This window comes from Haliotis cracherodii, unplaced genomic scaffold (assembly GCF_022045235.1).
Source record: "Haliotis cracherodii isolate W230 unplaced genomic scaffold, xgHalCrac1.p SCAF_23, whole genome shotgun sequence".
Lineage (NCBI taxonomy): Eukaryota > Metazoa > Mollusca > Gastropoda > Lepetellida > Haliotidae > Haliotis > Haliotis cracherodii.
In genome coordinates, this window is record NW_027266279.1 from 11,924,727 (window position 1) to 11,945,799 (window position 21,073).

Consider the following 21,073-nt stretch of genomic DNA (forward strand, 5'->3'; position numbering starts at 1 on the left):
CAGAAAGTTGGCCAATGAAAATGAGCGTAGTATTTATTTCCATTTTTGGAAAGGAAATTACTGTACTATTTTCCCATCACTAATGATGCGTGGTCAAGCAGGTGCGAGCTGAAAGTTTCAGTCGAACATATTTTCTAACATGACATATCAGCCCACTTTAAATAATCTTAAACGAGAAATGTAAACAAGAAAATGTTTTATTTACCCTTCTCAACTATATCCTCGAATAATTAATGAAAATGTAACTTGATCAATAACCTATGTCGCTTCACGATATATTATCACTCATATATCACAATTCAAAACAATTTGCTGGTTCTGGGGATATTTGCTATCACTTTGGCAGGATGTTTTGTTATTGTTTAACCAAATGAGTGAAGATACAGTGTAAATAGTTGTAACATAAGTACTATATCATATTTCTTACATATTTTCGTTCCGTTCTGTGAACACAAGGTAAATACATCGCAAGAACATTTGACTTTACATATATTAAAATCTCTTTTCCTTTCCATGATTGACATCTCGTATTTTTTTCCTTATGTAGATTATGGAGAAATGACAGGCACACGTGTCACGTGATTTCCGGTTTAAGATAAACATAGCACTTTCTTACCCTGAGGTGTTCGACCTGATTAATTTTCAAACTATTCCATCGATTTCACCAAGAGGGCGGGGCTCTGGATAAGGGATTTATACTATAGTGTTTTAGGTAAGAGAAACAAACGCAATATTTCAAATATGACTTCGTGAAAGAACCAATGATGGGTATTTTGGCTGAAGGATGTCGAGACCCCAAGTAAATACGGTCATACTGAAATTACTTTCAGGTGTCGGTAACTCTCGGGGATCTCAACACATGGTTCGGCTCCCGTGATTCACCACCCCATTGTCAGAGCCCAAATTGTCAGGAAAACTCTGGTTGTTCAAAGACGTGGTCGACATTGACCTTCATGTATGTAAATTATCAGTCTACTGTAATTTCATGCACATTTTTTACATGGATCTAGATTAATTACTGGCCTGTTGGCATCACAAGGCCTTGTTAATTCTAATAATATTAACACTTTGTAGACTTCATGATATGTAATTTTCGTTCCTTATATTTTGCATATTGTCATTTTGGATATTTTCCTCTATACTCTTCGAAAGGGTAACTTTTCAATGTATTTGTTTTATATTTGATGTAGTGAATATTTGACAGATAGTGAAGTAATTATCATAGATTATACGGGAAACATGGAGATTGCCTGGAGCTTAGAGCTTTAGACATGGGAATGCTACAAGTCTGGTATGACAATCAATGTCGGTACAGACTCATTTCATACATTCATGCACAGTCCCAACATGTATTGTGTAATTTTGAAGGTATTCATATGAATAGTGTAGCCACACCATCTTCTGTATATGTCCTCATCAATTCCTGACATATTATTGTTAGATCTTTTATCATTGAGGTGTACATTTACATAAGGATTGTGAAATGAATGAATGAAAGCAAGTTTTATTAACTAACTGTGGGACTTGATTTCACATTCTCAGAGTGTAAAATGTGTAGGCCTACATGTATTAGGATCCTGTGAAGATCCCAGGTTAGAATTGGTCATAGCAACCCATGCTTGTTCTAAGAGGCAACAGATGGGCTCGGGTGGGCATGCTTGCTGACTTGTTTGAAGCATGTCATTGTATCCCAATTGTGAAGATCGATGCTCATGATGTCAATCACTTGATTGTCTGGTCCAGACTTGATTATTTACAGACCATCCTGATATAGCTGGAATATTGCTGAGTGAAGCATAAAGAACAAACACAAACACAAACAAACACAAAAACATGTATGAAGCCAGTTAAAAACATCTTGATCCTTGTGACTTTTCACAAACTGACTGGGTATTGAGGGATGATTTTGTGGTTTTGCTGATTTTAGTTTATTATATAAGTCATTTCGCTATAAGCATATATAAACATAGTTTACTGTACTTACATTTTCTTGTCAATGTGTTTATTAATTAAATTCAGCCTCATGAATAACATCAGCGCAGGTTGGAAGCTGGTGCAAAACGGTGTTTCTTGATATTGCTTTATAAATAGCTATAATGTCACTCGTACATGTCTATAGAAATAACAAAGTTATTTGAAACCTAAGGTGATGTTGCAGGCACCTTTTTTGTCTTAGCTCACCTGACTGAAAGTGGAGTGAGTGAGTTTTTACGCAGCTTTTAGCAATATTCCAGCAATATCACGGCGGGGGACACCACAAATGGGCCTCACATATTGTACCCATGTAGGGAATTGAACCCGGGACTGAAAGTGGAGCATTGTCCGACATTTGTTGTTAACCAACATCTCTGAAGACCCGGGTCGATTCCCGACATGGGTACAATATGTGAGGCCCAGTTTATTAACCAAACTCACTCACTCACTCTGAATTGTCCCAGTTATGATGCTTCTAAAATGGTCACAGATTTCCAGTCCGATTTTTAAACATGGTTACCATTGCGGCCAGATTAATAATGTCAATTTTTGCCATAACATTTCTTTATGATTCATTATGAAGTTATGCAACAAGTATGCAGTATGCAGAAATCAGGGTTTTATGCTATGCACAAATGTTGAGATTGGACGTAGAAAAAATTATACTGTGTCCCGAGGGACGTAAATGATATTTATTGTACCTTCAGTGCAACAAGAGCAGTTACGGGTGTCTGTCATTTGATCCATCAATCATGACCACTGTCCACATGATCATTGATTCATCCACTCTAGGCTTTAAAGTTGTGTACAGTACCTGCTCATTACCATAAAGGAAAGTCATTCGGCCTGCAAGGACCCTTAAAATTAATTATTTCAGATCCTCTTGATCCCCTCTTTTGTTAGTCAAGGTAAAACATTGTAAAATAAAATTAAATTTTTGAACACGTGTTTGTCTAGTGTCCAAATAATCAAGTCTGGACCAGAAAATCCACTGATTGACATCATGAGCATCAATCCACGCAATTGGGATAGATGGCATGTATCAACCAAGTCAGCGAGTCTGATCACCCGATCCCGTTAGTCGCCTTTTACGACAAGCATAGTCACCTTTTACGGCAAGTATGGGTTGTTGAAGACCTATTCTACCCTGGAATCTTCATGGGTCGAAACTTTGAATGACTGATCCCAGTAGTCCTGCACCATGACTGTGGAATTTATATTTTATTATAAGTATTTTTTTTACTATAAGCTTGAGCAAGTCTAGATCAAACTAACCAAGTCTTGTTTGTGTGATTCCACATGAAATAGCAGAAGAGAAAAGTTTTTTTCTAAAAAAATAGTTTTAGATTTTAAAGACATGTTTTCATTGACAAAGTGTTAGTCTAGATCCCAGGTACTGAGTCTAAAACTAAAAAATGTGCCTGCAGAATCCAATCCGATTTAAAACATGACTGTCATACATACCCCTGCTTTTTCTGTATGTATCATCATGAAATTATGCAATAAGTGTGAGGTTTTCAGAATAACAATGATATCATGTATTTTTGGGCATATTTGGGTTTTGATCAGTCAGCAACCTTTGACCTGCACCATGTTTATGTTACCCACCTGTCTGGTGTCATTGCCATTTTAGCATCTCTGAAACTTCAGGGTGTATGGAGCTAAAACTTTACTTGAATAATCTCAAGTGAGATGTGTCAACAAAGTTCTTACATAGTTCCATTTTGATTTAAGGCATGGCCACAATTATTTCTTCATAATTCAAGGAAGCTTCAAAGACTGTTATTGTTTTTCTAAAATATGTTGTGCGACAGTCGTATGTCATCTTGGAACCAATTACTGTGACACGTCTTGTATAAACCTTCCTCCACCTGTGACAGCTTGCTGAACTCTCTAATAGAATAATTCAATCATTTGGGCATTACTGGATCAAGAATATATTGAGCACTCCTGAAATATCACTTAAGTATTCTTGTATTATTCACACATATTGATGTAATGAATTTGTCCCTGAAGTAATACACAAAGAAATCCATCTAGCTAGACCAAGTTCAATTCTAGTTTTACCATGTTTTACAGATTAACATCAATATGCCAAGAACAAGAAGTGAAATATAGGTTGGCAGGAAATGTCTTGATATAAGGTTGACCGTTCATTTCCTAAATTACGGCCTGTGGTCTAGTGGTAGAGCGTCCACCCAGAGAACGGAGGTCGGGAGTTTGATCCCTGGCGCGTCATACCAAAAGAGGTTAAAAGATGGTACTTGTTATTAACCTGCCTGTCACTCGGCATTAAACAAGGACTGGTCGGCTCGGAGTCAGTATACTGGAATATTGTTGAGTGCAGTGTTTAACAACAAACACAACAATCCCACATTAAGCTGTCGTGAAAAGTATGAAATACAATCAAAGTTGGCATTTAACCCAACTCAAATAGCTAAAGGAGAAATATTTTTTAAAAGATTATTCTTCCATCTGATTTACACATTTCTGTAGCAACAGACATGGAACAGTCATTGAAATAAAAACTATTGATTTACATGCTTTAAATAAACAAAACAGGATTAATCACATGCCTAGATTACCTCAATCTCATTAAAATCGGATACAAGTTGCCACTACCGCTGAGGACATTCCATTACAGGTAACGTCAGAACGTGGGCTGACCAATGAAATTACTAACAGGAAGTCGTCATTAGCCACTAAGAAAGCAGCTTTCTTAAGCATTGCGACACCAGTTTCAAATAAGCAACTTCCATTCTAGACTATGCTTTAAAAAGTATTCATACAGTCCGTAACAGTTGTTTTGTGTTAAACATGATGTTGCATAATTAGAAAACATATTCCGCTAACAATTAACACAACAATATGAATATTTCATTTTTCATTTTTCATTACATGTTCATATCATTATCTGCAGTTTAGTTGTCCAATTTTCGATCACGAACAGTTGATACGACCTAATTTTGTTTATCCGACATACTCGTTAATCCGACATAATCATATGCAACCAGCAATGTCGGATTAACGGGACTTGACTGTACCGATATATTGTCCCTCTAAGACATTGTGTCTCACATGGATAGATTGTGTTTCCTGCTGAAACATTGTATCTCCCATTGATACATTGTGTCTCTCATTAATACATTGTGTCGGTTAAATTAAAATAATTGAATATGAGTGAGCGAATATTGCTCAACACCACTTCAAAACATTTACAGTATTCTCTGCGAGTTACAACCAATGAGTTAAATGAATTTCATAGACCCTTGAAATACCATGATTACAAACTCACTTGTTTTTAAATGTACAAAGATCTCTTGAAATGCAAGCCTAAACAGTACCTCTGACAAGCAAGGGTTTCAAACTTAAAATCACCGCTCACAACATTTAATTTTTACTTCTTTTTTTTAACTTCATAACTCTTAAGTTTAAGAGTCGTCATGAAAAAAAAGAAGTAAAAAGTAAAAAAAGTTGTTTAGCCTAATGAACACACAGATAATCTAATCCTGTCAGATAAGATACATGAGCACCTGACAAGACTCACCCTTACTTATCATTCATGATCATTCATAAACATGGTTGTTGTGGTAGTCCGTCCAGGATGCTGGGAGGATGCCAAAACTGTTTGGCACAGGGTAATGGAAGCATCTATTGATCGTGGACCATGAAACTGTCTGTTTCCGTAGCTTATGGTGACCAGTTGAGTTTTTGTGATGAAGTGGCAGAGGATTCTGTTTTACTGGTAGGCATGTGTTCCATGGCATGTTTTGTGGTTTATTTGTACCATCATGGACAATTTTGGTTGTAAGTTGCCTGTGTTGTGGGAGCCTTTCATTGCTGGGTGTGCTTCAGAAAATGGCTCCGTGCTGTAAATGTGATTTGTTAGATTGCCTCGCTATCGTGTATGTTTTTTTCACAGTGTAATATTGGAGTATATTTTGTTGAAAGGCTTGTGAAATGTTTTCTGTATAAGTTCGGAACTGGAATTAGTATTTGTGTAAATTTTGAAAATGTGTGAACTTTTTCCGTTTCCATGGTGTTGTGGAAGTCATTGGGGATGATTCGCTGCTGAGCTTCATTTGTGATTCAGGAAGTGATACTCATGTTGTAGATGATTGTCTGCGGAATCATGGGGATGCAGTCTTGGCAATTTGTGGAGAGGTAGGCTTGTGGTTAAAGTGTCACCTGCAAGCCATGTTTGATACCCCACGTGGGATCAGTGAGTGAAGCTGATTTGCAGTCTCTCCTGCTGTGACATGGATGAGGCATTGTCAACAGTGGTGGTAAAACCAACTCACTCACTCATTCATTCAAGTCTGTCGCACTCGAGTACATTACTACGCTACTGATTAGTACAATATTATCTGAATTCATGTATTATTCCTGGAAAAATGATTAGATCAACATTTCAAATTTGAGTCAATCAAATAAGCTGAATCATTCTCTCTTTTTTTAGGCCTGATTATCAAAGGAAGAGAGAATAATGCAGGATGTTCTGTCTGTCAGACATATCTTTGTTGAGGCCGGACAAGTTTTCTTTCTTGTTGGATAATTTGTCTAGACTGTTAATGTGTTATGGGAAAATACTGTAGGCCATGGACCAGAAAAGAAGAACTGTCAGAATTGAAAGGGGACATCTCAATTAAATGTGCTGTATTCAACATAATAAGCGCCCCGCTCTAATAAGCGCCCATGAAACATTTCAGGCTGTCAGCATAAACCATGAAATTTACGATCTTTTAACTCTGTTGTTTTTCACCCAAATGATATTCTAATAAGAGAATTTTGAGAGCACCCTAGGTGCTTATTATGTCAAATACAGTATATAATATATACACAAATTTAAATGATTATTTTGATAAAATGCCTTTGATTAAAAACGGCTTGCTATGTTTTCTACAGCTGTTACTGAATTGAACTTGAATTGAAGTTACACATTGTGAATGGATGCAAGTTATGTAAACTCCGAGTCAGACGCAAGGAAGTGTGACTGTTTGAATAATAATACTTATTAAAAATTTAAAAATGAAGCTCCTGTGTCACAAACAACTGACATTTCTTCGCTGGTAAGAGACAAAAGTTTTGGGTGTAAGTTGGTGTAGTTGGTGACTTCCTTCAATCACATCTATTCAAGGCTTAATGTTTTTCAACATGTTCAATGATACTGGAATACTGTCACTCATTGTCAGCAGGGGTAGATATATATGTTTTTCCAAGACTGGCTTGGAAGGCTACTTGCGATGATGTTTAGGTGTGTCCATTGGAATTTAGATGTGCCCACAGAAGAATACATTTTTCCCAACCCGCTAAATGTCATTTCAACATGTGTTCGATAGTTGGTGGTTGTAATTTCAGAGCTCCAGATAAGCTTTTGGTGTTGTGGGTATTTTACTCATGCATTTTAAAATCATTGGGTATCAGTAATTCTATCTGGGTATTCAAATTTCTGTTACCCACTAGTTTTTACACATGTGGGTATTTAAGTTAAATATTTAAAACACTATTAACCTAGTCCCTGCAAACTGGTGTCGTGTAGGTTCGAGAGCTTTATAGGACTCAAAAATACCATGATACTTCCACAGGAAAGTGTGACGGCAAATGATCATGATGTAACTGTCATCGTGGAGTTTGGCAAGGTTGACGGAATGCCCGTTTATAATTTCATACGCAGGGTTACTTCACAATATTTTGATGATACGCACAAGTTTTATTTTTGTAGCGTATCTGTAATGTTCGTTGCATATTTGATACGCTTGGATTTTATTTAACTGCATATTTCTGGTGCGTATTTTACACAGCTTATCTGGAGCTCTGAATTTAGAAATTTACCTCGTTCATTTTTATTGAGATTGATAGCATCCTGTTTAATTTCTGAATACCCAGGTTTATGTTATTAATCATACTGTGTCACAATCATGTTCCTATTCAGTGTACATGAATGTACAGATTGTCCTTTGTACTTTGGAAAAAATATCATATATCACTTGCTTCATACAATGTACATCATCACAAGACCCTTGAAGATCCGGGGTAGATAAGGTCTTCAGCAACCCATGCTTGCCGTAAAAGGCGACTATGCTTGTCGCGACTAGCAGGATCGGGTGGTCAGACTCGCTGACTTGGTTGATGCATGTCATCGATCCCAATTGCGTGGATCGATGCTCATGATGTCAATCACTGGATTGTTTGGTCTAGACTCGATTATTTACAGACCGCTGTCATATAGCTGGAATATTGCTGAGTGCGGCGTCAAACAACAAACAAACAAAGTACATCATCACAAGGTATGTTTTAAAAAAGTTTGCAAGTGTGCCCTTCCGGCTCTGGTGACATATGGTAACTGTGTATTTAGGATTTGATCATGGCAGTGGCACCAAGCTTCAACCCTGCGGCACCTGTTCTCTTGAGTTTCACCAAGGTGTTAATATCTATGACGTGTGTGACTTAAGAGCCTTTGGGCTTTCCTCCAACATCGACTTGTCATATTGTGCAAGAATGTTCAAAGTGATGTTAACTCTAAATCACCTAAATGCATCGTGAGATTTACAGAACAGTTGAAAAAAAGGTAATCATATATCAGGGGGTAGACACCGTTGAACAAATCTAACTATATTTCATTTTATGTATTTTATTTATATGTTTAATGGAAAACAACTGGGCCCTTGATTTTCACTTGTCTGGAACAAACGAACTTCATGTATTGGCCTTACCTAACCCTGACTGATAAAGGTAGAAAGACAGTAGTGGGGTTTGATCGTCAGTTTGATACGGGCGGTCGGTTAGCCAAGTGGTTAAAGCGTTTGCTTGCCATGCCAAAGACCCAGGTTCAATTCCAGACATAGGGACAGTGTGTGAAGCCCGTTTCTGGTTCCCCGCCGTCATATTGCTTGAATATTGCTGAAAGAGGCAAAACCATACTCACTCACTCACTCACTCATTCAGAAGCAAAGTAGTTTCCATCAAGTTTATTTATTCAGCACTGGAGAACATTCACATGTTATTGTAAGTTTTAAATCATTACTGAACATAAGAGGTGATTATTGCTATTCATTGCAATGATACTCAATAAATCAGGCTAGTGAGTCGGTATAGGCAATAAATTATCACTGATCATGAAAGATGATTATTGCTATTTTATTACATTGCAAATCTCATCTCAGGTTATTGTACATTGTAGTGACGACATCAGTAGAGAGGATTAGCGTTAATTTATTGCTCTGCAATCATGGCAGTTAACATGCTTAATTAAGGTACAGTGCATGCTAAGTTCTTCAGCAAGGGGAATAGAGTGGCAGGTTGAATTATGGAGCATGCATTGTACATGTTACATCAGATGACATTTAAGCTGAATGTATTATAATTAGGAGATAACTATTGTTAACTCCTCTCACAGACTCCAGAGCATATATTTCATATAACAGCCCCCAGCAGGATGTAGATCTAGAGAAAAATCAACTAAAGCTACATTCTGATTATTATTTATCAAGGTCAATATGAGAGAGTGAGTGAGTTTCCTGACTGTGGAGTCCGCCTTTAAGTTTGTCGAAACATTTAGAAAAGATGTTAAATGTTTGTGTCACAGTCAGAATGATGGAAATCATAAATAACAACACCTATAGGAGGGAATTCATGAATTCATGAAAGCTGTTTCAAGTATGGAATATGTCATAAAACGTTTCACATCCTTTAAGGCATTAAGGATATTGTACATCATACATCCCGATCCTCATCAACCACAACCTTGATAACCACATGCATCATAACTTCCTAGATACTAGTTATATCCTCCCCCGACACTACCACAGTTTGTGAAGTGAGTGAGTGAGTGAGTTCAGTTTAACGCCGCTTTTAACAATATTCCAGTTATATCGCGGCGTGTCAGCTTAATGTGGGAGGAAAGCCCGAAGTGATGCAGGTCTCAGATGTTTACCACTTTGGGGAAACCCACGAGATCGGGTATGGTGCTGACAAACCTAGAAACATAATCGGGGCGAACCGGAATTCGAACCCACAATCATAGGTTCCTGGCGTGCCCAAGGGACGCATAGGTCAATATGATGAATACTATACAGGGAGCAAAAACTTTCTAAAATATAATTTATCCAGATATTCATCCTGCAGTATTTTCACTTGGCCTTTTACATTTTATGACGTTTTATGTTTTCAGTTATTATTACCATTTTCTATAATTAGCCTTTGAGTTGAGGATTTTTACGATAGACAGTGCAAAATAATTCACAGTCACTGCCATCTCTGTTCATCTCTGCTCATTAATGCCAATTTGCTCAACCAACAGTCTTGCACTATTCATTTTTATTTTTTTAAGGTATGCTGTTTTAAAAAAAAATCTGTCTGTTTGATAATCAAATCATGGTTTTCTCTGACGAGATCATTCACTTTCACTTCATAATTTGAGCGTCAGTGCCTAGTTGCGTAAAAAACAAAAACAACAATTAATAACCTCCTTTTTAAAACTTGTTTTGCACTTTCTGTTTATTTTTTTTATTTTTAACAGAGCAATTGCCAAGTATGCCATGTATTTATGATATAATCAACATGTATTTCGTTATCATTTCTGAGAACCTACGATAACATATTTTAGGATCTGAATTATCCTACATATTTTGATGAAAATGATTAGAGATGAATTAATATGTTTGAAATATGTACTCATCCAATAGGACGAGCATTTGTTCACCTCTCACTCATCCTGCACACGCTGCCATGTGGATTTTTCGAGCCGTGTTAAATTGATCAAGTTAATGCCAATGTGTTTTTGTGACTGGGGACCAAGAAGGTTTTACCAAAAAGTGAAATGTCCAGTTGCTTGAAATCACAACATTTTTAAACCAATCACACTGAGGCAAACATGCCCATTCTTTTGCAATATACAGTAAAGTACGGTTATAAAGAACTCAAAGGGACTACTAATTTTAGTTCGTTATAACCGTAGTTCGTTATAAGCATATATACAGTATAACAACAACAAATAGTCGGGACCAAAAAAGTAAGTTCGTTATATCTGTTAAATCGTTATAAGCGTGTTCGTTGTAACCGTACTTCACTGTAGTTCTTTGAATCACTAACTCTCCCTGATTATCTCCCTTGTTTTCTTTGCACCATGCTTTTGGTTTTAACAAGGTGGTCAACTCTTAGAGGGTGTGTCTCAGGAGACTTTCATCCCACATCAACTTGGTCAAGCTGACATATTTGATGTGACTAATGCGCTTCAAAAGCAATGTTAAACAAGTAATGTCATCTTGACATGCTTAAATATCCTGAAATCAATGTAAATATTTTTTGAATTGATGCTGTATTGATAGAAATTTATGAATATTGATACTAATTTTTTTTATCACTGCCACACAATTTTTCAGTTATTTTGATTACCACATGATGAGAAGGCAGAATATTCAATTTTACACATTTACTGGTTCAACCTAGTTCCTATATAGCATTAAGTTAAGTGATTAAGGTCTACATTGGTAAATTCTATCTGTGCACACTGAATAATAATATAATTAATATATTGATATATCATGATACTTTTGAGTTGATATATCAAAATTAAGATTTCACTCAACAAAGTTTATGGTTTAGATGTATCCCAGGAGTGAGTGAGTGAGTGAGTTTGGTTTTACGCCGCTTTTACCAATATTCCAGCGATATCACGGCGGGGGACACCAGAAATGGGCTTCACACATTGTACCTATGTCGGGAATCGAACCCAGGTCTTCAGCGTGACGAGCGAACGCTTTAACCACTTGGCTACCCGACCGCCCTGTATCCTAGGAAATGATGAACATCTACATTAAGTTACAGTGGTGAAATGATTTTCTTGTTTTGATTAAATATGATTCAAAATTAAATAGTCAATCAGCCGTGTAGGTTATTTGATGCTCTTTACCTAGCAACATATTCATACCTGTCCACAATGACGGCTTTTGACTACCGCAATGTTTCTGAAACAATCAGTTGAAAATAATTTGCAATATACTGTCTACATATTTAATATGTACTTTATTGAATACATTTTGTGCTATACCATGAGAGTTGTAATAAGTAATTTTACATGAGTTGATAAACTTTTGTGGCCTTCATTATTCATGGTATTACAAACCCATAATATCTTTTCAGAATAATTAGCAAGGTATTGATGTGCCATGTAGGTATTTTGATGTGTGCCAAGATCCATTTCGTGGTATATCAATAATACTACATACTGTGTAATCCACTGTGTTGAGCAATATGATAGGAAAATATTCACGCTATCATAAAACTGTCGGTCCGGTCACTTCCACTAATGATTGGGAATCAATTTCAACACACGCTGACCAGGAAATGAATAGCCATCCCACCCTACCTACATCGGCTGTGACTACCTTAATTTACTTCCCTAATATTTTCCCGCCGATCAATATGACACCTATAATGAAATGGAACCTCATTTGACTGTGTCTGTAGTCTGTGTTGCTGCCACAGATGTACACTAGAAGATGAGACGGGTCATCTGAGTTCCGTTAATCATCAAACAGACAATAATACTGTGTTATTGTAAGAGGAGATGTTACAAAATTATTTTTGCTGCTAAGCAATATTCCAGCTATATGAAGGCGGCCTGTAAATAATCGAGTCTGGACCAGACAATCCAGTGATTAATATCATGAGAATTGATCCACGCAATTGGGATGGATGACATGCTTCAACCATGTCGGTGAGCCTGACCACCCGATCCTGTTAGTCGCCTCTTACGACAAACATAGTCGCCTTTCACGGCAAGCATGGGTTGCTGAAGACCTATTCTACCCCGGATCTTCATGGGTCTTGAAGCAGGTCTTCACACTATCATATTGCCAACATTCAGTCTTTGCAATATGTGAGTGAGTTTGGTTTTACTCTGCCTTTAGCAATATTTCAGCCACATCATGGCAGGGGATACGAGAAATAGGCTTCACACATCATGCCCATTTGGTGAATCAAACCCAGGTCGTCAGTGTGAGGAACAAACGCTTTAACAACTGGGCTACCTCACCGCCCCTTTTCAAGGACAATACATGATATAAGGACACTTATGATTTCGATTTTATGATTATCATGATTATTGGCCCTGATAAATGTTGACTCTCATTTGTCTTGTGGGCTAGACTATTTGTAGAACTTTATTTATGCATATTACCATGTGGGAAAACCAAGGCGTGTGGTGCTAAAGTTGTGTTAAAATCAACAGAGTGAACAAATTAGTAGAACATGTTTCATTTTACTTTAAGCTTAAACCAATTGATGGCCCCAATGTAAAATTCAAATATACTACTCAAAAGAAGCAAAAGAACACATGATTATTTCCTTTAAATGTAGTCAATCAGTCATGCCATGACTAAATAACTTTAGTCATATGAAAAAATTGGGTGTTCTTTAACTACTTTTGAGTAGTATATATTTGCTGTTTGTAATATCTTGGGAAAATGAGGAATACTTTAAGCAAAGTTGTATTCAAACGATCTGGAAACAAATTATTTTTTCTTAGCCTAAAATTGAGCACTCTGTAGAAGATGTACATACCAATTGACCTAATTATGGCTTTATCTTTATGAGGTTAGGTGATACCTTCTCATTAGGAAATCAAGCCTCATTAATCAATCTAGATGGAAAACCCTCGTTAATTAGACTCTACCATGAATAGCATTGCACCTTTCAGCAATAAGTAGATGGTTACCTCGCTCTGTGTAATTAACCCAAAAACTGGGATATCCGAATTATTAATGATGGCTAACATGTTTGGTGCTTTTGTTCTTCCCTTCATTCAAAATAAAGAACGGGTCTAGACACCAGTTATATAGTGTAGACTCTTCTTAAATCCATTATTAATCTTCTGGGATTGTTTCTTTATGACATCAAATGACAACATAATCAGGGGTGTTCTTTTTTATATCAAAATGTAATGGCCGTCGAGTTATTGTGTTGTATGTCAGTTGTGAGACTTTCATTTTGTGGAAGCCTTGGTGGCTGAGTGGGTTAGATCGCTGACTTGATTAGTTGCCATACTCTGGCAGTGTTGGTTCGAATCCTGGTTCGAAAAGTCAAGGATCTGTACTTTAAGAAAGTATTATCCCAATATAACATTTGTTGCACAATCAGGAAGTAAATGGTTGCGAAGACTGACAAATGTCCAACTAGATGACCTTGTTCATGGTAATAACATGATTCGATATCAGTTGTCTAAATTAGGGGAGTGTGTGTCTGCTTGTTCTAGTCGAGACCATTGCTTTTTTTATCCCCCCGGCATATAATGCGGGGGGGGATATAGCTATTGGCATGTCTGTTCGTCTGTCCGAATTTGCATTTATATCACTTAAGTGGTGAAGTTGTGCCTAATGCTATTTTGGAATTTTTCCAATTTTTTTATTTTCCAATTTTCATGAAAGCATGCTGGACATAGGCTTGATATGTAGGTGATGTTAGTTTCCGAAGCAGAACTAAAAAAACTATTGAATATTTCGCCATGTTACTTTTCATAGGTTTAAACTACATACTGAACTGGTGCCCTTTGCTATTTAGGAATTTTATAAATTTTTATTTTTTATGTTTCCATGGCAACAAGTTGGACTTAGGTTCTATAAGGGTGGTGTTCGTTTCCGGAACATAACTCAAAAACGGTTAAATGCTTTCTTACAAAACTTTGCATGTCTACCAGGCACATACTAAACTGGTGCCTTTTGCTATTTAGGAATTTTAATTTTTTATTTTTTTTACGTTTCATGATATTTTAATACCGTTTGTACTTCAGTTAAAGTATTTATGTGGTAATGTCATCAGTGGCAACCATCCATTAAGGCTGGAACGAGTCCAAATCTACTACGCGGGTACCCGACCCCCTATTACCCTACCGGGGGACTCGCTGTAGTTCTCAAGAGATAGCTACAAAAAGACCGATTAGGACTAGTTTGACCGTAGCCCTGGCAAAATGTATTTAGGTACACTTGTAAAACAAGCTGATCATGCATACCCTTAAGATGACTAAAGCTTTATTCAAACATATGGAAGTCAGAAGGAATGCATGCATAGTCAGAAAAAAATAGGAACATTAGTGACTTGTTGTGGAACCATGGAGTTCTAGATAATGTTTGCCATTAAACAATATATATGTGACCACGGGTCCAGGTAGTCTTGTGAGTACCCGGGTCCTACTCAGTACCCACCTGTGTACCGGAGTTATCCATCCCAGCCCTGCATCATATAATGCATAATTCAGATATCACAACTGATGCTGTGGTCAACTTCAGTGACAGGTGACGCGACAGCACAGTGTTCCCGCTGGCTTTTGAAATTGCCAGTCCCACCCAATTTCTGTCAGTCCCAACTTTGAACAAATATAAATTTATGAAAATTGCTTACAAATTCATTGACATCATTTCTGAACTAACTTATTTTTATTCTGGACATTATTAACACGAAGATCAATCACAATTTTCTCCTTTTTCCTGAATTTTGGTATTTCACTTTGGTTCAAGGTTAAGTCACTACAAATAGATATTTAACCTTGAAACAAAGTGACATATTATTTCCTTGAAATAACAGACAATGGGAAACCCTGATGATAACAGACAAGCGGATATTGTTCGAAATATTATTTATTGACTATGGTTGATGTTTTGTTGAACAACAAAGATTTTAAAGGTACTTTATTTGCCAGTCCACAGGGACGGGCAGTCACAAGAATTACCGGTCCAAGCTTAATTTTACCGGTAAAAAACTGGTAATTACCGGTAAACGGGAACACTGCATCACAGTGCATAATCCTGAAGTGCGCACAGATTGATGACATCACTGATCAGGCTAAAAAAGCATGACAAATTACCAATCATAACACGGGGATTAGTGAGGTTGGATGGTAATCCAAGCTGAGAGGTATGGAGTGGGTTCAAAGATAGATGTTGTGTGGACACAAATTTGGACATGTGACATGCAATTGGTGCATGCAGACATAAATATCAGGTTACTTTTTTCAATGATAGTTTACACTGGTGCATGTTATATGTATCTAGATCGAGCCCTGGACACTTTTTACTGGCTCCAAGCTGACCAGTCCTTGGTTAATCCCCTTTAGCGGAACGCCAGGCAGGGTAACAACAAGCAAGACTTGTGACGTCTTTTGGTATGACGCGACCAGGGAGCGAACCGCCAACCTTCTGCTCACCAGGCAGATGCTGTATCCACTAGACTAGGCCACACAAGTGGTTGTTTTCTATGTTTTCTAAAAGACTGATGACTGAACCTTTGCATGTTCAGAATGCATTTTGGCGACCAAGGAGCGAACCGCCAACCTTCCGCTCACCAGGCAGATGCTGTATCCACTAGACTAGGCCACACAAGTGGTTGTTTTCTATGTTTTCTAATGGAGTGATGACTGAACCTTGGCATGTTCGGAATGCATTTTGGCGACCAAGGAGCGAACCGCCAACCTTCTGCTCACCAGGCCGACGCTGTATCCACTAGACTAGGCCACACAAGTGGTTGTTTTCTATGTTTTCTAATGGAGTGATGACTGAACCTTGGCATGTTCGGAATGCATCTACTGCACTAAGCCTTCCATTGAACCGAGACATCAGCCCATGTTATTGGTGATTGTAGCACATGCTTGAATGACAGCATGATCTGAGGGAGAAAGTGTTTGGCTGACGTGAGTCACCACTGCTCAATGTATGTGTGGAGGGAGAACCTCTTTCTGTAACCGGTGGGGATGTAGGTAGTGGTGCAGAACAAATTATGTGTTGATGCTTTGAGGTCACAACAAATCAATCTCCAATATTTGGGTCGTGGAGGTGTGACATTGTTTGGGAAACCCAACTCAAGACAGCCTTGTTACAACTGGGTCACAATGTAAGATTTGCATTATTTTTTTCAACAGTTGAACAGATATGTACAAAGAAAATAATTACATCTGCAAGTGATTCTGAAAGAGATTATATTCTTTTTCATTCTAAACACAGCTCTAGTCCATGAGCACCATTTTGTGGTCAACTTGACATAAATTTTGGTGTTATTGCTGTTAAGGTTCATGAGTATTGCTTTAGACATTTGTGCACCATGAATGATAGTAGGCATCGCGGTTATAACAATGTGAACATATATTAATAGTCATACATTGCTTTCAACTCAGTTATCCATTTACCAGTGTGGTAGTACCGTATTTGAAGTTATAAGCGCTCAGGGCGCTCGGAATATTAGAAATAGGGGCCTCTTATTAGAATAATATTTTGGTGAAAGATAAATTTTGTAAATTCCGTGGTTTATGCTGACAGCCTGAAATGTTATATACAACAAATATATTTTTCCAGGATTTAATTGCCCATAATTAAGGGTGCACACAAGTGCATATCATACACAAATATATAAGTCTTGTGTACATTGATCAATTGGAAGGGGTGCCACTTGAGTTTGTTCACTAGCCAATATTTTAGCAAATATTGCCATGGGCGCTTATTACGTCGAATACAGTATTATGAGGCATAGGCTCATCACGTCTAAGGTCATGAAGCAGTGTAAGATCATTCACTTGTGAAAGAACGAACAAATGAACGACTGAATGAAAGAAAATGCAAAGTTAGATCACTACTATATACCGTATTAGCAATATTTTAAGAGCCCCTAAGTCCAATAAGCAGCCCCTGACCACCTTAGAACTTATCTTTACACTCACTCCATACTGCGAGTGAAAGTGTACATGACAGTGTACATGACAGTCTGTATTTCTTGTGTATATTACAGATATTTTACAGAAAGTGCTGCAGCATAGGCATGGTAGAAGGGGTATAATATTGCCTGGGTACTAAAGTACTCACAGAAATGAAAAAACCCTATTTTTCTCAATTTAAAAATCGACACAAAGTGTTACGTCGCTGTAAATACGAAATAACAAAACAACTCGAAAAGTACTAGTCTGGATTTGCTAGTTTGATCTCAGTGAATAATACAAAATGTACTTTACAGGAGGTAATTTGTCGTCACTTTCAACATTCAAAAATAAAACTAAGTCCAAATTGACATAGCAGAAACATATAGGCATTATGCACCTGTTCTCACCTGTTGTCAAGGTGTCATAGGTCATGGACATTCACCTTTATCTACTTACACCTGGTTATGCCCTGTTTCACAATAGTCTGTTTTATTCACATTTTTACACACTTTTACTTGTAAAAAGGCATAAAAACCTGTGATATGCTGTATTTGTGCCAAGGCCCAACTAGTATTAATTGAGTTGTTTGAATATTTACATATTTTGTATATTAACTGCATTTATTTAAGATCTGAGGTCGAAAAAAACAGGTTTTTTTCATTACCGTGAGTACTTTAGGGCTGCAACGGAAACACTATGAGGTGAATATGATTCATATCATGGATATAGGGTAACAAATACGGATATTAATTCACAAATACAATAACAAGTCAGCAACTGATGTATAATTTGTTATATTCAGTGAAACAATAACAAAAATTATTTGACATCGTTTGTTAACTATTAATAAATTATACATTTATATACTGCACGTATCCAGGTACTAGTATCTGCACAAATGCAACAATGACCAGTGATCACCATACTGTCAAATTAAATATTATATGAGTGTTATCTTTGAAGAAATCTACGCATATAATATGTTCTTATGTATATTTTTAGGTACAGGGTTTGTGAATGCACATGATTGCATATTCATTAATATTCGATTCTAGTGGCCACAAATAACGAATTCAATTCATGAATGGATACGGTTCGATTCACTGAATACTGGCCCTACTGGGTACTATTTTGAAAAAGTGTTATGTTTCTCAGACATTTGGACTTAGTCTGTTCTGTACCACCTGACAACAGATGTAACTTGTGAAATGTTTTGATGAGGTTTTATTATGGCCAAAATGGTATGGATACATTATTGTCAAAATGTTCATCAAGAACTGTACTTGTCAGAGCATTGGAACATTGTGTGTTTGACGTGGCTAGACAACTAGTGGCACATACAAAATATCCTGCCACAACTCCACTCTACTTCTGTACATTCCTCCGCCTACTGTGGAAACAAATTGAAACCACTGACTTGTTATTTCAAGGTGAGGATATTTGGAGTTTAATGTCACACTTGTATTGACCTACGTGATGGTGAAGTAGGAACTATACATGTAAAGCCAGACTTTATATTTATCCGCAGATTCCAAAAATCTGAATTGTGAAAAAAATGAAAAGCAGTGTTTTATTGATTCCTCTGACTAGAAATTTGTAAAATGTAAAAAAAAAAAAAACTCCTTTTCTGTCACTATCTATATGAATAAGTTATTTAAATTATCTAATTAAGACATGCTGAACATGTTGAAAATTTATCTTAAAAACTTCAAAACTCAACAAATTATTATGAATCATGACAGATCGGAAAGTATAGAGTGAAGAACCTAATATTGCATTAAACATGTTAAACAGCCAATCCAGTCATCCAGTCTTGCTATTTGTTGGTGTGTCTTTCCCTATTCCCCCAGCTCCCATTTTTTTCTGGTTTTCCCTACCTACTTCACATTTGGAGGACATTATTTGAAATTGTAAGTTCTATTTATATTTTTTTCAACCTACTGACCTGAATGTTTGGGCCAAAATCCATAATCCCCCTGAAAGATAATCTGGCCTTAGGCTAGCTGGTTGGTTAACAGTAACTAGAACTTCAATCAGGAATGGACCCATGGTAGAATAGGTCTTCAGCAACCCATGCTTGTCATAAAACTATGTTTGTCGTAAAAGGCGACTAACCGGATTGGATGGTCAGGCTTGCTGACATGGTTGATGCATGCCATTGATCCCAATTGCGTGGATCGATGCTCATGATGTCATTCACTGGATTGTCTGGTCCAGACTTGATTATTTACAGACCGCCATCATATAGCGGGGATATTGGTACAGTGGATATTTCTAATTTTTAATAGTGTAAATAGTTAGTTAACTTAGCTTGTAAGTTGTCATTATTTTGGTACTTTTAGGTACTTTGAGATAATTTTTACTTGCCAGAAACTTTACATAACCATGATGACAGTCAGTATTTTCTTGTGGACATTACAATTTTGTTTTCAGAACATGCAACTGTGTAGAACGGGTATATATTTGTCTGGAAACAACTATTTACTATTTAATCCAAAAATATGTTTGTATTTAGTCTATTCACAACCACTCAATCTTGGACAGTAAATTTTACTTGTGTATGGTCTCCCGTGGAGATCCGGGTAGAGAATAGGTCTCCAACAACGCATACTTGTCGTAAGAGGCGACTAACGGGATCAGGTGGTCAGGCTTGCTGACTTGTTTGATGCATGTCATCGTATCCCAATTGCATATATCAATGATGTCATTCACCGGATTGTCTGGTCCAGACTCGATTATTTACAGACCGCCATCATATAGCTGGAATATTGCTGAGTGAGGCTTTATTGGGTGCATGGGACCTATTCTTCCTCGTAACCCCATTTTGGAGACAAGCGTGGTGTATTTAGGATCTATTTGTCCTTGTAATCTCCACTGGGGTTAATTTTGAGAATTCTTGCGTGTTGTACTGTGTCTAACGTGTCGAATTCCAGCACTGGTAAAACCCCTGAGAACTTTGAGTATATGTGGTAGGGCATGTAATTTTGTGAAACCAATTATTTACAGTGGAATGATCCAGTATTTGCAGACACTGTCATGAAGGCTTTTCATTTGACTCAGCAGCTAATTAATTACTAACTTAATTACTGAGCCTGGTGTGATGACCTTTAGCCTGTATCCTGTCCTTTCATCTGGAGAGATGCTGAATTGACAGTATATGGTTGTAGGGGTGTTACGATAAATCGAAATATCGATATATCGATATATTGATATATTGTGATTGGTTAGCACTTAAAGTCAATAAATCGATTGTTTAATCAGTTTCCGATCAATAGTATCTATTTCAGTTAGGAATATCGATAGTTTCAATTATATTTACCATATCATGCGATTGAGTCACCGAAACTTGTCTGCAGTAAAACAAGTAATGTGGAAGTTTCATTTTCTTAAATTATTAGGGTAACAAAAAAACAAATCAGTCAA

General features: G+C 37.0%; 1 protein-coding gene across 9 annotated transcripts in view; it reads left to right on the forward strand.

Moving 5' to 3' along the window:
• Positions 1-594: 594 nt before the first annotated feature.
• Positions 595-21,073, forward strand: part of LOC139471649 (protein kinase C iota type-like) — a 65,908-nt gene continuing 45,429 nt past the window's right edge. For 4 of the 9 annotated variants that reach the window (XM_071254061.1, XM_071254064.1, XM_071254062.1 and 1 more), the window contains exon 1: positions 6,095-6,138. In XM_071254061.1, the coding sequence (XP_071110162.1) occupies positions 6,107-6,138 (32 nt within the window). In that variant the 5' untranslated portion in view covers positions 6,095-6,106. Of the gene's footprint in view, positions 713-933; positions 956-5,632; positions 5,720-6,094; positions 6,139-7,027; positions 7,044-16,835; positions 16,855-21,073 lie in introns of those variants that run through there. The other 5 variants (XM_071254068.1, XM_071254066.1, XM_071254063.1 and 2 more) reach the window with 5 other exon arrangements.